General features: G+C 38.2%; 1 protein-coding gene across 5 annotated transcripts in view; it reads left to right on the plus strand.

The window, feature by feature from the left end:
- TGFBR3 (transforming growth factor beta receptor 3) overlaps positions 1-20,121 on the plus strand; it is a 140,043-nt gene that overhangs the window by 104,096 nt on the left and 15,826 nt on the right. For 4 of the 5 annotated variants that reach the window (XM_027651849.1, XM_027651851.1, XM_027651848.1 and 1 more), the window contains 9 exons: positions 4,219-4,387; positions 6,678-6,825; positions 11,438-11,627; positions 12,808-13,133; positions 13,810-13,959; positions 15,741-15,872; positions 16,136-16,303; positions 18,944-19,243; positions 19,995-20,112. In XM_027651849.1, coding sequence (XP_027507650.1) covers positions 4,219-4,387; positions 6,678-6,825; positions 11,438-11,627; positions 12,808-13,133; positions 13,810-13,959; positions 15,741-15,872; positions 16,136-16,303; positions 18,944-19,243; positions 19,995-20,112 — 1,701 coding nt within the window. The remainder of the gene's footprint in view (positions 1-4,218; positions 4,388-6,677; positions 6,826-11,437; positions 11,628-12,807; positions 13,134-13,809; positions 13,960-15,740; positions 15,873-16,135; positions 16,304-18,943; positions 19,244-19,994; positions 20,113-20,121) is intronic. The other variant, XM_027651852.1, reaches the window with a different exon arrangement.

Below are 20,121 nucleotides of genomic sequence, written 5' to 3' on the forward strand. Positions count from 1 at the left end.
ATTTTTTTTTTTTTTTGTTCTACTTGGCACCAGTCTTGGATTTTAATGCCAGAAAATCATTCAGAAATATATTTATTAGCTTATTAAAGTGCTCTTGGAGCGTATACATGGGAGTGGTGGTCTCTGCGTTGCAGAGATGAATATTGAATTAGATACGTCAAAAAAAACAGATAAAATTTTGTTTGTTGATTTTGCATCCAGTCAAACCAGACAGCTAAAGAGGAGAGTTTTGTATCATCTTTAGAATGTGTTAAAACACAATTTAATTAGGAGTAAGTACACAAAATGGAACTTGGCAGGCAACCAAAATAGACAGTTTCTGTGAAGGCTCCTACAAACTAGCTCAGCTGTAACCGTATTGGCTTTTGATTTAAATTCTTGGCAGAAGAATGAAGTGCATGTATGTGTGGGGGGTTATGCATGTGTTCAGGGGTGGGGAGAGGGTCGGTTCTTGAACTGCAGCAGTCATGCAAGGAGTTCTAAGGAAACCACGTGGGACATGGTCCTGCTCTGCTTCTCTGCAGGCTGAACAATAGAATCACTGGATTTCACAAACCACAGCATACAGTGATGTACATTTTGGGCTTTTCTTGTAAAATTTATACTCCTCAAGCAATTTTAGTAAGGTATCTTTAGCTGCCAGTCTGTGCATCACTGCTAGTATTACTCATAATATATAGGTGGTCTTATGAAGTAGTTCCTTGCTATGTGACTGATACAGAATTTAATTGCAGTATTTCATATAATTGTCTACGTTTCAGATTCACTCAAGGTAGACAAATCTGAAACTGGAAGATGTAACATTTTAGAAGTGGAGGCTGTAGCTGAATACAGTGAACAGAAAATGAACCAGAGGACTAAAAGATCTGAAGAAGGATGATTTTTTCATAGAATAAAGCTGCTTCTGATGCCATGGGTCTCTGAAGTCACTTTTGAAGCTGCAAATGAAAGGCAGCTGAGAGCACTAGCAAACTGGTTCAGGGCCAAGTGCATCTGAATCCTGTTGATTCTAAAGAGTGGTCGATAAATACTGCGGGGATGGTGACCACAGCAAGAACTTTGAGGGACCAGAATGGGAGTGTAGAGGAAGGGGGCACAAGAAGTGAGGTTTTTGTTGTTGCCTTGATTTGTGTAGTGAAGGAGATGACAAAGTGACTGCCATGGTAATCACTGTCAGATTCTAGAAAGGAGGACTGTTCATGATGAAAGTGGTCTTAGTACGTGTTTTTCAGCAGAAGGCAGTTTAAATCCTCATGCCTCAGTAAGATACAATTGAATAAGTCAGGAAGGCTTATCAGTTAGCTAAATGTTACCTAACTCACACAGCATTACTGGTGTAAATCCAAGGCAAGTGCTAGCCTGGAGGGAGGCTAATATCATCACATTTCTTAGCTAATAAGAAAAAATGTTAGCCATAAGAATAACTAAACTGGAAAATGTACAGTCCATTTACAGATGGTAACACTGTGCTTCTGTCCTGGCAGAAGATGAAGCTTCAGTCATGAATCTGAATTTATAGCCTGTACACACCAGTGCACATATCCTGCATGCCATGCTTGCGTGGTTTAATGCTTGTAGGTGATTGCATTGTGCCTGGCTTTAGCTGTATGTCCTGCTGTGGGATGAGTACTGACGAGAGTTTCCATACTCCCTACAGAGACCTCTGTAGTCCCTTCCCTGATCTTGTGTCTCCCCTGCCATTAAATGTCAATCAAAACCTTGACTAAGGGCTGGCAAACTGCAAAATGCACATGATAAAGCCCCACCATCAGAGAGGCCAAGGATAATTGCAAATGCCTTGCTTATCCCCTGCTCAGGCTTTGAAAGGCAAGCTCTGCTTGGATGGGATTTTTATTGCTGAATACAACTGCTGCTGCCCAGTGTGCTTGTCTTGGAGAGTGACACTTGACCTCCTCATGATGTTAAGCTTGGATATTAAACTTTTAGCCAAGAACCTGTGGATGACACCTAATTCGTGCAGAATAGAGCAGGCGGTCTGTCCTCATCTGTCAAATGGAGGTGCTGCCCACAGAAACTACAGATCCCAGTGTGCAGTCCTCTGTCTCCATCCAGGCAGTCTGGCACGCGCCGAAGGAGAAGGTGGCTGCTGGACACTTGTGCACACAGCTCCACCACGTGCCTTCTGCCCAGAGGGGCCCCTCGGCACCTGGGCCTGCTGGCTGAAGACCCTCTGCTGAGGGTGTCGCCGCCAAAACTCATGTCTGATTCCATACTGGGAGTCTGTGGAGATTAGAGAGGCACAGAGTCTGTAAATTGACTGTTTGTTGACTGGTTTGGTAATGTTTTTAATTGATAGCAGACACCTGCAGTCCCTTTCCAAAGTAAGTGGACAGCCCTGAAACTAACAAAGAAAAGAAGGGTAGTGAGCAAAGAAAGATGAAATGGATCCTCTTTTCTCTTCGGTTCCAGCCCAGATTTTGGTAACTGGTATGGATGAGAGTGAATACATTTTGGTGTGTGTGTCAAGTAGCCATTGATAGAGTTAAAATTTGCTGCAGAGGAAAAGCGTGCTGTCGAGTGGAGGCCCAGGCTGGGAAGCCTCTGTGCTTCTGGCGGCAAGAGTAGCAGTTCTGGAGAGCTCCAGAGACACTTAATGGAAGTGCCAGGAGCAAGAACTGATTTCTTTGCAATGGCAAATGATAGCACGTGTGGTAACTATCCACAAAATGCTCAGAGGCTGTTATTTTATGGCCTGAATTGTGTGGCACAGCAGCTAAGAAGCAAATAGCTAGTATCTCCATGTCTGTGTGTGTATGTGAATATATATATATAAATTCAAGCTCAGCATAAGCCATTTGGGATCATTTTCCATTCTGTGCTGTTGTGGGAGGAGCTGGCAGAACTGCAGCTGCGTTCAAGGCTAATCTGGCAGGGCACATACCAGATGTTAGAGGAGTGCTTTGCTTGGGCAGTATGAATAGTTACAGCCTTATACAGCTTTCCTAGATTCTGTAGGGAAGACAGCACGGTTAATTTCAAAGGCAACTTTGTGTAAGATCAGGAGAAGAAACTCCCCTAATTTTTTCTGCAGAGGCCAGGGCCATAGGAGTCTCTGGTCTCTCTGCAAAGTTGTGCAACACAAACAAATGCGCTTCAGAAGTGACATTTCAGTGGTCAGTTAGGGAGCACATGGCCTTAGCTAAGTTGTTAAGAGTTTGTCCACAGTTTTGTGTGCACAGTGCATGCTTTTGATTTATTTCTTTTTTTTAATCTTGCTACTGACCTTAATAGGAAAAGTCTTTCTTATAAAGCAATGGTCCAAAAGCCAGCCATTTGGAATTATATTCTTACAGAACCTTGTGCCTTTGAACATGATACTTAGTCCTTCTGTGTATTATAAAAATTCATATGTGAAGCTATCTCAGAAATGCAAAGTATTCCTGGTTTTCAATGGAAATACTGTTTCTTATGGTACAGCAACATAAGCTGTGCATGAGAACTTCATACCAAGTGACTATTTTTTATAGTTTGCATTTTGCACTAGTTAATGCTCCTGATCAGTTAGGCAGTTAAAACCAAAAGGGAGTGAATATCTATGCTAGAATTTCATCATTTCAGTTACGGATATTATGATCGGACCTCCTTAATATCGACAACTGGTTTCATCCTTTTCTTGCTGTATTCAGTTTTCCACACACAAGAGAACTGCAGTATTTCTAGAAAGCACTGACTCTGACTACACAATGTATAGGGAAATAGATTGAGTAAGGAAATGGAAAGTACTTTCTGTGGTATTTTAAATATGGTAAGTTTATAATAACAAGAATAAAACATTTTCCAGAGGGAGAAGGAATTGATCACAAAAGGTTTCTGAGTAAATTGCAAAAGAAAGAAATATTTTTTAAAGACACAAGGAACAAATTAAATGTATTTTATTCATTTTGAAAAATGCTCACATATTTTCCTTCAATATTGTTTTCAAATTTCTCTTTGTAGGAATTTTCTTTCATTAAATGTTTGAATCCATAAATAGAAGCCGTTCAGTTTAGAAGTATATATTTTATGTCAGAAATGTGATGTTACTGCAACAGTGATCTCTCTTTCAATATGATGTTGATTTGTTGTGCTTACAGTAGATAATAGATATACCTTTCAGCAATATAGTGCCACACTGAAGTAGATGCAGTGTATATATATATATCTAAGCTGATAGCTATGTTTAAAGGTACACCTGCCTTTTTTTTTTTCTCTCTCCAGATCAAGTTTTTCCTCCCTCGTGCAACATTAAAAAGAATTTTCTCTCTTTAAATTACCTTGCGGGATACCTACAACCGAAGCCAGCAGAGGGGTGCCTTATGTCTAACTTAGTCCAAGAAAGAGAAGTTCATATCATTGAACTAAGCACTCCAAATTCCAATCCTAACAGGTAAAATATCATCTAAATAAACTAAAAATGTTTGTAATCATAACTAAAGGTTTCACCTGTCTATTTAAAAATCAGCTGAAAGTAGCCATTTTATACTTACAAGAAAAGCTTGGACTTTAGTACTTTGCCTTAAATAGAAATTAGTTCTTCAGTATGTAAAGATTTTGGATTCTGCTTCATAATCACAGGATCTTTCTGGACAAGACTGCAAAGCACAGTTTTTATGGACTATATCCTGCCCCCCCTTCTTGCTCAATCAATCAAATTTTTCCAATTCTGACAGATAGGGTTTAAGGTTAGACTACTGTACGAGGAGGTGAGAGGTTGAAAGTAGTCTTGACCTGGAATGACTGGCAAGAAAGCCTAGGACAGTGGCTTCCAAACAGTGGTCCAGAGGTTGCAAATGACCTGTGGTCTACGGTAATTGTTCCACAGTTGGTCTGAAGATCCTTGACAGTATTTTCTGTCAAGTTTCCAGTTGAGTTTAAGGGATAGTTTGATAATTACAAAAAGTGTTAAGGGGTTGACAGTGATCCACTGACCAAAAAAGTTTATAACTAGTGGTTAGGGAAAATAACTCTCTGTACACATTATGAGGATTATCTGAATTGTCAAAGGTACCTTTGGGAGGTAGGATGTTTAAAACATTCATCTTTTGCTCGTCTTTCCTAGATCTCAGTGGGAGAACATTAATGGGGTTTGCTTCAGATAGTTCTACTTGAAAAAGCTTGTCCTAAGTGCTGAGTATGGTTACTAGAACAGAAACTGCTCTGAAACGTAGATGGTTACAGTTTCATCAGAGATAAGATAGCATTAAAATCCTGTCTCCTTACTGCCAACACTGGATATCCAGCACTGTCCAGTCATGCTCCTCATGCAGTCATGAGCATGACCTGTCCTTAATGAGAAAATCACACAGGCAGATGGGATGGGAGAAGGGGTCTTTGTAAAAAAGGATAATTATCTCATTACAAGATGTTGAATCCAGAGCCTGACAATATTCTTGCCTAGCAACCTGGGGAGAATAAAAAAGTGCTGAGATGTAGTGGAAGGAGAGTAGATAACCCCAAATGATTTGCTTCTGTGTGGTGTGAGTTGCAGGCCCATCCTGAACAGAGCTGATCTTTAGCATCACCCATCATTCTACATCCCGTGTAGTGTTATGCAATGACAGCCTGGATTCCAAGCCCACTGGGCTTTTGGCTTTGGCTGATAGAACAATAGGAGTTTGGTTTTCAGATAACAGTGAAAATGTTTTAGTATTTTGTTATTCAAAATAAAAGAAATTATAAGTTACTTTGTTCTTAGTTTTTTGTGTTATCCATAGCTATCTTTATCAAAGTTTAAATCCTCAAAGAAACATACAGAAGCCAGTCTGAGCGTGTGTAAAACTCCAGGAGGTGAAACAAAGGTCCCAAAATACAACTAAGTCTCAGTGCAGAATATTAGTCGAAACCTGTTACTTGGGGATGAGCATGTTCTTGTGATGTGTGGCCCCATAAGATGGTCTAGAAGTATATGTTTTTCTGTTGAATTGATATTTTGCATGAGAAAGTGTTATTGATGGGTACAAACCCATTTGCTCTGCCCATTTGCTTATTTTACTGAGATCTTGAAAATCTGTATAGTGTTCATCTGTTTTCCAGCAAGCAGTGGGCTGGACATCTGGATTTTTTTCTGTTTCGAGTAAGTATATATCCAGAAGGATAGGAAACTGAATACACTGCTTAATTCCTCAACACATGCAAGATCCTAAGCAAAGTAATTTCCACAGTTTAACTGCCTAAGCAGAGACATCCTCCAATACAGTATTTGTGGTTTGGTTTGGGTTTGGATTTTTTGTGTGTGTGTTTGCGTTAAGCTGCTTAATTTATCTTTTTGCCTTTTTTAAGGTATTATTTTGAGTTTTAATACAGTTGTAGCCAGAGGAAACTGAAACAGCTATATTTACACGCTGTCAGAGGAAAATAAGAAAACAATGTTTATTTTATAAAGAAACCTACTAGTCATATGACTTACCTGCTCTAAATAATAGCTGATATTAATAGCGCACACTTTGTAAATAAGAGACAATAATATTATTTGTCTAAAAAGTACTTGTTTCTATTGTTATGCAAAATCACTTAAGCGTATATGGAATAACAATCTGTTTTGCACATGTTGTGTTGCCTGGGATAATATCCAGCATTTTAATCAGCTGGCCAGACAGTGGAAACATGATGGATTGGAAGAAGGTTGATAGCTGAAAATTTCTGGCATTCTGTTCTAACTTTCTATTTTCCACATCCAGTGCTCTCCAGGTGGATATAATCGTTGACATTAAACCATCTCAACCAGGCGCCAGACTTGTCAGAGATGTCGTACTTATCCTCAAGTGTAGAAAATCTGTCAACTGGGTTATCAAGTCCCATGATGTCCAGGGAAAGCTGGAAGTGATTGTAAGTTAAGGCACCTTTATTTTTTGAGATATATAATACTGCAACAATATAGAATCCATTTAAATGTGATATAGTGCTAGATTGTATTGATTTCTGAATGTTTTCTCGTAATTGCCTTTTTTTTTAATTATTAATGCATGTCAGGGAGTAAATGCAGAAACTTTTTTGTCTCATTAGTTTTTAATATGTGGGCTATTAGACCAACACATCGCAGAAACCAGGTGGTTAGTGCAAGGATTTAGGGTCTATGTCTTTTCAACTTCTGTTGAAGTACCCTAAACACAAAGTTGGATCTTCATCTCCCTTTTTACTGTTACTTTAGTGAGTGCATCTACAGGTTCATCTCAGAAGTTGGAACAATGCCTCTGAGTGCAGAATGGATAATACTCAATATGTGGCACACACCCACAACCCTTAGAAGTGGAAACAGTTTTACTTCTCCTGCTTGTGGTTGTAGTTGTGTCTATCCCTCTTCCCTGCCAGTACTTCTGTCCCCAGTAAATGTTTGGTCAAATTGACCTCTTCTCAAACTGCAAATAATAAGTTTTTTAAAAGTTAAAACCAGGATCTCTAAAGCTAAACTTCTAAAATTACTGGGGATGCTGGTTAACATTGATTTGTGGTACAGGCTTTGTAGCTTAGCACCATTTCTACTAAGAAAATGTGTTTTCCCTTGGTCTGAAATAAATAAACATAGTTGGACTGATCATGCAGCCAATAAATGTGTGGCCTATTTCTGTCTTAAGTGATCAGTTAAGAGCACATTGTACAGTTGAGCTGAATGTTTACTCAGGACCACCTAGTGGCCTCCTGATTAGCAGTTTTGCAGTAATTCAGTTACGTTTCAAACTTCAGCTCTCTATTTATGGGAGTTTTACTTTGCTGAGTAGCATTCTGCTTTTGATGTGTGTAAGGGTCGTTTTGACAGGATGCAAAGGCTGATTGATCTAAATCTCCCAAGAGGACAGATTGGTAGACAGGATTTCATGCTATATTTTGAGAGTGAAAGAAATAAAAGAAAACAAATTTTGGTGTTGCTCAGAAAATTGAATGGAAAAATTATCTAGGGTGGATGATGAAATTCCCTCTTCATCCCTAACACATATTTGTCTTACAGACAGGAAAGGGTGTTCTGGTCATTCTGTAGGTCCTAAATAATCAGTCTTTAAAGAGAAAGGTAAATGTTAGGTGCTGAGGATTACCACTCTTGTAAGCAGAAGGGCAAAAAAACAATGCTTGACTTTAAAGTTTCATTCTAGGTTCTTATGTAAAATTCATCACTGTATATTTGGGCCCATGTGGGTCTACTTTCACAGGATAGAGAACTGTGCTTTAGTTCCCTCTCTGCTTGGAGATAGCTCAAGTACCATATTTCACCTCCATGAGGCTATCACTTTATGGATGATCAATTTTCATGGAGAGGATTTCTACAGAATTTTAAAATTCTGTTTTATGTAAAATACTGTACTTGAATATAGAAAAGGAAAGCTGCTATTATTTTTAAATTTCTTCTTTATTGATTATTATTAATTGTAAAAGTATATATATAAAATTATAAATAATATAATTATAAAAGTGTAATTAAAAATTCCTTCTGTAATGAGTGGCGGAAGGTAACACTTTATTTAGATTAACAAAAAGAAAAAGTAATACATAAAATATATATATGGAAAAGTCAGTATATAAAAGACCGTATTTATGTTGGGATTTGTGAGTAACTGTTTGCTTTACTGCTTTATGTATATAGATGTTTCATTTTCTGAATATGTGTTTGTTCTCCTTTATTTAGAGAGGGTGTGGGAGGGGACCAAACTCCCCCATGTCATTAAAAAGTCTGCATATCCAGCATTTAGGATCTCTTCATATCTCTATTAAGCTGAAGACCTTTCCAAGCCCAAATTTAGACAATGCATAAAAACATTACTAAGCAATTAGGTAATGTTTCACAATGTTCTTTTTATTAGTTGAAGCAGTTCCATGCACTTCAGTTTTCCTAACTTCTTGCCGTCAGTACGAATCAGAATTGTCTTGAGGGGATTGGCAGACTGAGAGGGAAAGGTTAGTGCTAAGCTGCCTCAAACCCAGGACTGTGAGTTATTGAGGTCTAAGTTCACAGACAAAAAATGAAAAAGACATTGTAGCTCATGTAGCTCATCTCCCAGATTGCTGTGTTTCTTGAAACTCTGGAAGAGGGTGTATACAAACACCAGTAAAATGCGAATCGTTTAGGTAAATGATACTGCACATCATGTATGTGCAGTGCTTTCATCCCAGGCTGTGTTTAACTCCAGCGTGCAGTCTGTCCTTACAGCAACCCCTCTGCAGTGCTTGTCTGGTTATGTACCTGTAGGCTGCTGTTCACACTGCTCCCTTTGGTGTCCTTTTGCAAAGCTGGGAATTGCACAGTGAAGTTGCAGAAAGAATGTAAGTGTGTGGAGGGGCAAAGAGTGAGAGAAGTGAAATGCACAGAACCCTGTGAGGATTTCAAAAGCTTGGAGGGACTGTTCTTTACGTGAGAGCAACTGCCCACCACTTTCAGAAATGGTCTCTCTCTTCTGAGTAGGTTAGTGGGGGCTCTGTTTGCCTGGTTTCAAACACTGTGTGTGAAGGTATTGGCAGGGCAGGCAAGTGAAGGTCTGTTCCTGCAAACCCTTGTTCTCAGGTTTTGTTTCACTAAGGTGATGCAGGATTGAACATTTAAAGGCTCAGTGTGGAGTGGAGTGGTATAAACAAGCCCTGGAAGTGCTTGAGTGCCAGCTAGGACAGTAAACTTCTGGGATAATATTTTTTCAGCTGTCTCCTTCTGACAAAAAAGTAAAGGAAAGCTGAGAGGCAGATGCAGCAAAGTTGGGGTAGCATAATAATTCCAACCAGTCAAAGCTGTGGTAATATGACATTGTGTGATCAGTCGTGTCTGGATTTGCATCTGTTGAAGATCAAAGATCAGTTGATCCAAAACAGTTTAAGGCACTAAAATTAGGATACCTATTGCTCCATTTTTGTTTCTTACCTTCAGTGGCCTTTGTTGGTCATTGATAACTGTACTAGTAACAGTATCCTCAGACCACACACTCTGTACCTAAAATTATTTTTATTGTGAAGCTGCAAATGTTTAAAAGCTGCAGAACTGGGTCTGTAGGAAGAAATGAGGGAGGGAGCTGAAAGTATATTCTACCATACCATCAGGATTCTCTACATGCTTTATTCACTCCTTTGTTCTAAAGTCATTTCTGATGTCAGGTGAAGTGCAGCCAGACTCTGTGACCTGTGTAGCATGTCCATACAACCACTATCTAAAAGAGATCTCAACAGTCAATCATTTGATGTTCTAGAGTGAAAGAGATTTAAGATTTGAGGAAAACCAATGGGGATGAAAAAAAATGCAGCCTATATGATGGAGAAGATAATTGAGCATGGAAATTAAAGTATTTATGGAACATTCCATGGTATCAGCTGCATCAGAAAGTGCAATTCAATCCCATTGCAAAAATCATTGAAAAGTGGGTCATCAATGCCTTTCCTGCAACATCTATGTTCAACTTGTTCTGTAGCCATTGATGTGATTGTTATAGTGATAATAGTAGTGTTGTGAGTGTAAAAATAAATATATATGTATTTAGCTTTGTGTGAATACATATTAAAGATGCCAAGTACTTAAATGCAAGTTTAAGTGTAATACCAGTTAATATTTTCTAACTGTTCTATTCCATTGACTTACCCATTTGGACAAGAAAATTTGAAACTTAGCAAAACATTTACCGGAAAATGGAAACTAGCTGACAGTGTGACTCATCTGTATTCCAGTGCCAACTTTTTTAAGGCATTATTTGTAATTATTAATAATTTAAAAAAATGAAACATGCAAGTGCGTTTATGAGTTTGCTGTATCGATTTATTTGTGTAAAACTTGTATTATTGATTAAATCTTAAAATTTTTCGTATGTAGAAAGTATATGTTTTTTGAGTGGTCTGGGCGTGCATAAATATGCATGCTCTCACTTAGTGCTCTATTAAGCATTTAATTCAATCCTATTTAACATAATCAAAAATTTACAGGAGGCATGCAGCGTTTCTAGGCTGCTCATTCAGACACAGCCTGTCCTTGGTGCCAGCTGACTTTAAAGCATGAGCTGGTATCAGCTCTGCTTCATGAGCATGCTGTTTTGCCTTTTTCAGTAATGCTCATTTGAACAAAGGTTTTCACTTATGCAGCTGAAGTAATGCTCTCATCAAAGAAATGAAGGGGACATTTGAAAAACCAGTTGGCATCTTGACTTTACCTCACCTCAGAAGTAATTTCAACTCAGTTTTGAAGAAAGTATTGCATTATACACGTTACTGTAAATATGTCTTTGTCTCATTTTGGGATTAACAGTTTTTAACTACCTTGATTTATTGTACTCCAACCAGAGGCTGGGAGGAAGGGGGAGGCTTTTTTCCGTGTATGCAACAGTTATGTGCCTACAGTGGCAGGGTTTGGTTTATTTCCCAGGTGTCCTCAGTTTGTTGTTATTTAATAGAGTAAAACAGAATAAAAAACCAGGTTCAATCAGTATCACTACTCCATTTTAAGTATTCATAAATCACCAACTAAGTTTGTCTTTATTTGCAGACATCAAATAGTATTGGGTTTGGAAAGGAAACAGAGCGATCCATGACTATGAGTAAATCAGTAATACCTGATATTCCCTCATCACATGAGAGTTTGATCAAGTGGGCTTATGAGCATAACTATAGTCCAGTTACTTCCTACACAAAAGCCCCTGTTGCTAACAGATTTCATCTGCAACTCGAAGATACAGGTAAGCTTAAAAATGGACTTTTAGCATATAGAAAAAATACATCTTCTATTTCCAGGAATGCAATGACTTAAAAAATGTTTTCTCAGTTTTGAAGCTTTGGTTCTGGGCATTGCATGACTTTTACTTTCATCATCAAGAATACCAGTAATATCTGTGAATGATGGTTTTTTGATTAGAAAAGTCCAGGCAAGTTGTTTTATTTTCTGAAATGTTGATGGAATTAGGTGTTTATAGTTTATCCAACACACAAGACTTTATATATGACCATGCTCAGTGTTCACTGAAATGAACTCGAGCAACCAGATATCTTGTTAGTTTATAAGTCCAGCTTTGATTTTTTTTTTAGTGTTGTTTTTTTCCCCAAAAGTATGAGCGTAGTGTTTTCTTGAGACAATTAAATAAACATTTAAATTGTTTACAGACATGATAATAAATACAACCATTAAAAAGAAAAAGTTATTTGGCCAAAGTCATTGCTGATGTAAAGATATCTGGGTCCATTGAAGCTAGCAGAGTTGCATCTGTTTTTCCTCACTAGTTCTGAGTTTCAACCACTTTAACCATTTTGATAAACCTTATGTTCACATAATTTTATCAGTTGCACTCTGATGGGTTGCAGATAATTATCTGCCTGCGGCAGATGTTGAGATTCCTGTCCTGAGCAGTCACGTGTATAAGCCAGAATTTTCTCATTTACTCACTGTAAAGTTAACTCTCATTTAGCTTCACTCTGGTTATGTAAGTAGTTTCACAACAGTAGAGTGAATGAATTTGTGATGAGTTGAGTAATAGAAGAATTTAACCCAATGATTTGTGCTTAGACTATTTCAGTAGCACTAAAATAGTATATTTATGAATGTGATGTTTCTTTTACCTCTGTGGTTCTTTTGCATATAATGGGTCTACTCCTCAAAGTTTAATTTCAGCTCTTAGTGATGGAGATTTTTAGCAGGGACCAAATATACCAAGATTAGATGCCTCAGGAACAATTAAACCTTTAGTTGGAGGAGTTGTGGCTGGTTATCTGAAAAGTACAAAGATGCTACTTTGGATGTCCTTCAGGAGCTTCCTTGCTGTATTTTTTTTTTTGTATGAAAATTATTATTTCTGGATACTTTTCAGGAAAAATATCTAATAAACTTATGGGGGGGATTGTCTGGTTCTTTTTTTTTTTTTTTAGAAGAGATGAATGATGAAGAAGACCATTCCCTTCCTCCAGAGCTGACAGAATTGCTGGGAGCTAACCCACTGCCTGCTCCAAAGAATCCCGTGTTAAGTGATGGCCTGACTTTTCCATTTCACATTAACAGAGGAAGGCATGATACAGTGGGAGAAGAAATCTTCCCATCCAGGCATTCAGTAGATACATTAATAAATCATGACTTTGGACATTCCCTCTCAAAACATAAAGAACCGGAAGAGGTTCAGGGCAGTGCTGATGTGGCCCTGTCGATAAAGTGTGATGACAAAGCCATGACAGTAGCTGTAGAAAAAGATGCTCTGCAGGTTGGTGTGCTATCTCATTCTCAAAATTGGGTAGGCTTTTTTTGGACAGACCATTTTATTTGCATTTTGATAGAAAAAATAAACATTCTAAGATCTACAGCCATCACCACCCAACCCCCCAAAAAATAGTTTGGTGAGGAAACTATACTGTAGATATTCTTTGCCATAATTCAGAATCGTGTTTCCTCTTCACAACAACCCAATGGTTTTTAGAGGGATTTCCTATTAAAACTTTGCAGGGTTGGCTCTGTCAAAAAGTTAGTGTGCTCAGCCATCAGTCTGTTTTTAATTTCCAAAGTACAAAGAAGCTGCTTTCGATAGCAATGTGAAACCTGAATAGATCTGTCTGTACCATCTACCAGCTGACAGGTTGCTTGTGTCCATTTGCATTGTGGAAAAGAGCCTGATACAGACAGCATTTTTAGCTCATTCCAAACCAGAGTCAGCATTATTAATCAGAAGATTAATAATGAACCTGTTGTTTTCTTTGTTCCATGTTACATTTATTCCCTGTCTGTCATGTGTAACAGCATTTTGAGAGTGACCTTCCCTAGATGTCAGTACAATGAACTTCACTTCCTCCTATGAGCAATCATGAACAGTATTCTGAACTGCACTTTAAGCAAGAGCTGAACACAATTGTGTTTCAGTCACTTACAAAGCATCTTTGTTTCAGGCCAGTGGCTACACCCGGACAGAGCTCTCACTGCTGGATCACTCTTGCAAAGCCAGGATGAATGGCACCCATTTCATTTTGGAGTCTGCGCTGAACAAATGTGGGACTCGGACAGCATATATCTTGAACAAGATTGTTTATTTTAACTCTGTGAGTATTTTACAAAGAGGATCCACCTTCTGCACTGCACATCATAGTAGTACAAGGAAGCTGTTGCAGTTAGCTTTAATCTTAGCAAAAAGGAGGCATCCTGATCTTTTCCTGTCTAACTCAAACCTCATTGCAGCCACAGTCCCTGTATTCATGGAGGCATGAAGGCTTCATATTCAGGGTGCTCCTGTGGTCAGATAGTATCCCGAAGGAAAAAGGAGGAGTTGGAGTTAAATACTTTTTACAAAACTGCATGGCTGCCCTTTGGGGACTATCTGTACCAATCTCAGAGAATTTGCACCAGCTTTCCCTGTGCAGCTTTGATGCATTCATACATAAGCAGTACTATTTTCTGTAAGGAGGAATGGGAATTTTGTGATTCTACAAAGCAATACCAATTAATTTGTATGCTGAATTACGTGAAAATTTTTTCTTCTGAAATTGTGTGTGAAAAAGGCTCTTAAAATATGAGGAAAATACATTAATTGTGCACGCTTCTCCTTTAGAATTTGAATTCATATTTTCTGTCTGTTGATGTACATGATGAAGGGACTCTTGGGTACTTGCATATAAGTGGTGATGCAAAGGAGCACAGTTAGGTTGTAAGTGACTGCTTCCAGACTGGCTCAGCTTATGAGCCTGAGTGCAGTGCAGCTAATCTGGGTTGGAAAGTAGTGACACATTTCTCTTACTGAGCTTTCCAGTACATAGAATAACCTTGGCAAATGATGGAAAGCCTGTGGTCCAACCCAAACACAGCTAAGACAATCTGATCTGACCTTGCCTGGTTACAACTGTTCTATACTGGTGAGTTGGTAGCACCTAACTTTAGAAACAGTCCCAAACCAGCACTGTGGATAGAATCATCGGCAGACTACAGAGCAGCGTGTGTCTGGAGCTAAATACTGTCATTGTCCCTGTATTCTATTATGGCCCAAACTAAAACGGTCATTTACCTCTTCTCTTTTCTCTATCACGTCTTTTAGTAGTCTTGGCTACACACTTGAACTCCAAAACCCATATGGTATTTTTCAGAATTTGGTAGCATTTCTCCTGAAAAATAAACACCCAGCAGTGGAGTGTCAAAAGGTGTGTATATGCCACTTTTTAGCAGTTGCACTACATCTAGGAAAACAAAGTTGAAGTCCTGGAAGGGGGAAAACTAGCTGAGGACCCACAAGGCATACTGAAGCAGAGTGCAGAACATTGGAAAACAAAACCAGGAATTTGTAGGTGAAGTAATGGATAAGTGTGCAAAGGATTGAAAAAAAAGTTTGGAATTCAGTACAAATTCAGTGGAAAACAAGGGGAAAATGAAGAAGGGACATAATGTTTTTGGGTTTACGTCTCTGGAAAATAAAAATGCAAGCGACAGAGGAGAAAATCCTGTAATAACCCTAACACTTCTAGTGATTTTTCCTGAGTGCCTTAAGGAAAACTGTAAGTTGCAAAAAATCGCTTTAGAAAGCCGTCTCCTTTTTCAGTGTTGGTTATAGAAATACCAGAAATAGAACAGAAATGCTAGGCTGCTCATTCAGACACCAACACCCAGATTGGTGTCATCGCTGGCTCTGAATTCTGGAAAAAAACTAAGGAGCATTCTTGAAATGCAAGCTACATGTCCTACATGCTCAGCACAATGCTGTTTAGGACATGCTTTCACTATCTGCTTAGCTGGTGCTCTTCTTTTGGCCTTTGTGTTGTTCTGAAGAGAGAAGAAAATAACCATGAGAGTGCTCAGTTATATCTAATCTAATTTGTTTGCAATATCTTTTGAGCAGATTGTCATTCAGCTGTCATCACCAGCTGAAGGCAGCGGCTTTGATGATGATGACATGGAATCAGGTGATAATGGATTTCCAGGGGATGCTGATGAGGGAGACGTTTCTTTCTCAAACTGGCCTGAAATAGCGGTATGTTACTCTCAGTTTGCACCTGCCAATAAAGAAATACCTATTGTAATAGGCATTCCACATAAATTACATTAATTGTATAGAAATTAATTTGTCTTTTAACACATTTCTTCTCACTACTGTTTCTTATGACCCTGTTGAGGATTTACACTAAGTAGGTGGAACATGAAGGGGGGGACCTGTATTGCACACACCAAATTTGCCCTTATCCAGCTACCACTCCTGACTCAGGATGTTATTGTATTTTTTTTTTTTCATTTCAGTTTAATTGCACACTGCACCAACCAGAGGATGACAGAGGCATATTCTGGCCTCCTGAACCACACATCACCAATGTTACCTTCAACATGGAGCTGTACAAAACAGATTTGTTCCTTGCTCCCTCCCAAGGACTCTTCTCTGTTGCTGAGAATGGGCCGATATATGTAGAGGTAACAAGTTGAAAAAGGCTTTCAAACTAACAGAAGCATTTTGCAAGGCTATGAAATTGAGCCAAATCTGTTGTCAGTTGAAGGGTTTGGGGCAGTTGGTTTAGGCAGGCAGGTAGCTACCGTGGTGGCTGGAGAGAACGGAAACTGTGGGATAAGAAGTAGGACAATATTTTGGGTAAAAACCAAAGGATTCTTGCAAAATGGGTGAATTTTTCTTACAAGGTAAATTGGTGATTCTTACCAAATCTGCTTTTCTGTGCAGAACTTAAAAGTGTCTCTGGGCTCTTGATCTGAACGGGCATGTCCAGATGAAGACTTCCGGGTTCATTATATTTGGTAGTAGATCTGAACCTCATCTGAAAGATGTAGACGTGCAAAAAATTATTACAAGTGTGTGTCTTTCATATGCTAGTGTTCTCAGGTTCCACCGTTAGTACAGGTTCTGAGCTCTCTCCAGTTCACTTAAAAACATCAGTTACAATCCTTTTGAATGCTGCCACACAAGGATCTACCAGATTTAGATAAGTAAGACTAAAGCAAAATCAACAGCCCTTGACTTCAGGTGTGTTTTGCACATGATATTTCCATGTGTTGTTCCTCATCTGGGGAATTTCAAACTAATACAGTCAGTATTTCTAAATATAACCATGTGTACAGAATTTTGGATTTTGCAAATAATGGTAGGCATTAATAAATACAACTTTGGCAGTGAAGAAGTATCACTAGTTCATAGATGAGTAAATTACCAGGTGTGAACTATGGGCTTATAAGACCAAGAGTATATTTACTGAATTAGTTCTGTGCCATATTTCTCTTGCCCAAAGTAGTTCCTCTTTGTGAGTCCATGTTGCACATGATAAGCACAATGACCTGTCTGACATTGGTGCAGTTTTCTTCATATCGGTGTGTTGTGTCTCTTCTTTGTTCTCTACCCAGTGAAAAGAGTTTAAGATAGTTGAAGCAAAAAGAAAGTATGTCACACTCTATTAAGAATATGTTTATAAAAGACACTTCTCTTTTTTTCATTTGGATAAAACCGTCTGCTTCCTTCAGTGATCTGAGATGAATCCCCCTGGCTCCAAGCCCTCTGGATTTGTCTGGTTCTGTAGCTGTTTATTCAGACAGATGTTCTGATTTCTTCATCACCTGTCCTGGCAGAAGCCTTTTTTTCCTGTTTTTCCTTCTTGTATGTTGAAAAATGTATCAGTTTTGAACTTCTCTGACTCCATTTTTTTAACGGACTCAGATAATTTTTTTTTGCTTTTTTGTTTCTATTTTGCATTTTTTATTAACAAATATATTTGGGGGGGTTGATAAATTGATCATAATCAGTAAGAACTCTATCTCCCTTTTCCTTGTCTGCTAAAGATTTTTTTTGGTTTTTGAATATTTTGGGGGTTTTTTTTCTTCTCTGCTGTTATTTTCTCACCTTCCTCCTGTAGTTCTTTTCTTTCCTTGAGATATTATTCATCGTTTTATTTAATGAACTGTAGTATGCCTGTCCCCCTTTCCATAATCTCTTTTTTAACTAATTTACACCAGCAGCTTGTTTCCTGTCGGTACTTATGGCTGACTTTCATTTATCCATCTTTATTTCCGTTCTTTTTGGAAGATGGTCTTTCTTGCTTAGAAAATCCCTTGCACATCCCTTCATCTCCAGTTTGATTGCTGCTCACACAAAGGAGAGAAAAAATGAGAAATGCCTTTATTCACAGCAAAACTCATAGCATTCAAAAATTACTGCACAAACCACAGAGTTTGGCAGGCTCTTCCTTAAAGATACATGAGGCACATATGGATTAAGTACACAGATAAGGCACATTTCTTCTAAGAAGCAAATTATTTCTTGTGGAACTGTTTCATTGGGCAGTGTTAATGGTTAGAAACAATGCTTCTGTTGTTTACTAAGAGCAACACGGCTCATTTGTTACAAATTCCATTTTTTTTTTTTCCTCTAATTATTCTGTAGCATTTGTTGTCTGCATTCCAGTCCAGCTGAGCAACATCAGGGCCTCGGAAGTTTGCAGTCTTAATTATTTTTCATAAAAGAATATGAATTTCAAACTTACAGTAAACTAAAAGGATCCTTTCACAAGAAATTATGGCTTTTTAGGAGGCTCCCTCAACCCCCCAGTCCAGGAATGCCACCCACACGTCAGACCATGACCTCTTCTCTGCCTTTGCATTCCTGTCGTGGCTGGGGTGGGTTCTCTGTGTCTGTTGCTGTTGTATTTTTCCTTTTTCATTATAGTTTCAAGCAGATACAAAGATATGGAATTAGTGATTGACTTCCATCCAGCTCTGTCACAGCGTGTGTGTCTAAGGGAAGCAGTGCCATTTCAGGTGGCAGTCGCAGTCATTAACTGTGTGTCTCGTCTGGGCTGGGTTTTTCATCTGCCTTCAGGAAGATAAGAGATTGCTGTATTTATGCACGGTTATGCTATTAAACAGCTGCTGATTTTGAAACCACAGATTTTCTGTCTCTCAGTTTGACAGTCTACTCTTAACATTTAGCCTTCAAAATAGTTCAGGTTGGAAATGGCATTGGAAAACTGCTTTAAAAATTGTTGAAAATATTAATGAAATGTGAACTAAAAATGTCATTTCTGAGATCTTACCGTCTCTTTCTTTTTAATGCAGGTGTCTCTGACTAAAGCTGACAGATCCTTGGGCTTTGCCATTCAAACATGCTTTGTTTCCCCATTTTCAAATCCAGATAGAATGTCTGACTATACCATTATAGAAAACATTTGTCCTAAAGATGAATCTGTTAAATTCTACAGTACTGAGAAGGTGAACTTTCCAATACCACATGCACAAAGGGACAAAAAAAGATTTAGCTTTGTGTTTAAACCAATGTTCAACATCTCACTGCTCTTTCTTCACTGCGAGTTGACTTTGTGTACAAATAAAGACAAAGATGCTCAAGGACTGCCAAAGGTCAGTAATTTATAAAGTTAAATCTTATGATTTAGATGAAAATCAGGTATTTTTCTCATCTGACCTCTGAAGTGAATAAATGGTTTTCTGTGGAATTGATGTAATAAACATGGTATCTCTAGGCTCAGGATTTTAATAGAGAAGAGTTAGTATACTATGCATTTTGACTACATGATTTACAGTTCCTGTTTAAATTTCATTGGATGGTTACGAATAGAAATTGCTTTTTATTACACAAGTGGTTCAGGTTGATCTTTGCCCTCCATATCATATCCATATCCAAAGCACAAACAATGTTAGCTTCAATTTCCAAAGCCGTGCATCATATAGGTTAATATTGTAATCTGATTGCTACAAAAGAGAATTGCCAAATTTTGCTTTATAACTAATGGAAATGTATATAAATTAGTTGTTAAAGAATGTATTCTAAGAGTTCAGAATTTATTTTTAATTTGGGGTTTATACACATTTCACTTAAAATGTGTTTTTTAAAAATGATTTGTCATTGTTCATTAACACATGTTGGTGGCGACAGTTTTGACTACCAGATTTTTAGAAAAAAAAATTATCCTGAAATAATTACTGCCATTTAAGTTTAATAGTAACAGTCTCATAAAGGTTAGAGAATCTTTAATGAAGGCAGAGGTTGCATCCTGAAATACAACTCATTACCTTTGCTAGTACATTACATGGGAGTTGTTTGGAGGTTCTTGGCAAACAGAACCTCACACACTGTTCTTTCCACTTGCAGTGCATTCCTCCTGATGAAGCTTGCACCTCTCTCAATGTGGATATGATCTTGGCCATGATGCACAACAAGAAAACCTTCACCAAGCCCCTTGTAATAACACATGAAGGAAAACAAGAAGGTATGAAAA

Source organism: Corapipo altera, unplaced genomic scaffold (genome assembly GCF_003945725.1).
Source record: "Corapipo altera isolate COAL_440 unplaced genomic scaffold, ASM394572v1 57, whole genome shotgun sequence".
NCBI classification, from domain to species: Eukaryota; Metazoa; Chordata; class Aves; order Passeriformes; family Pipridae; genus Corapipo; species Corapipo altera.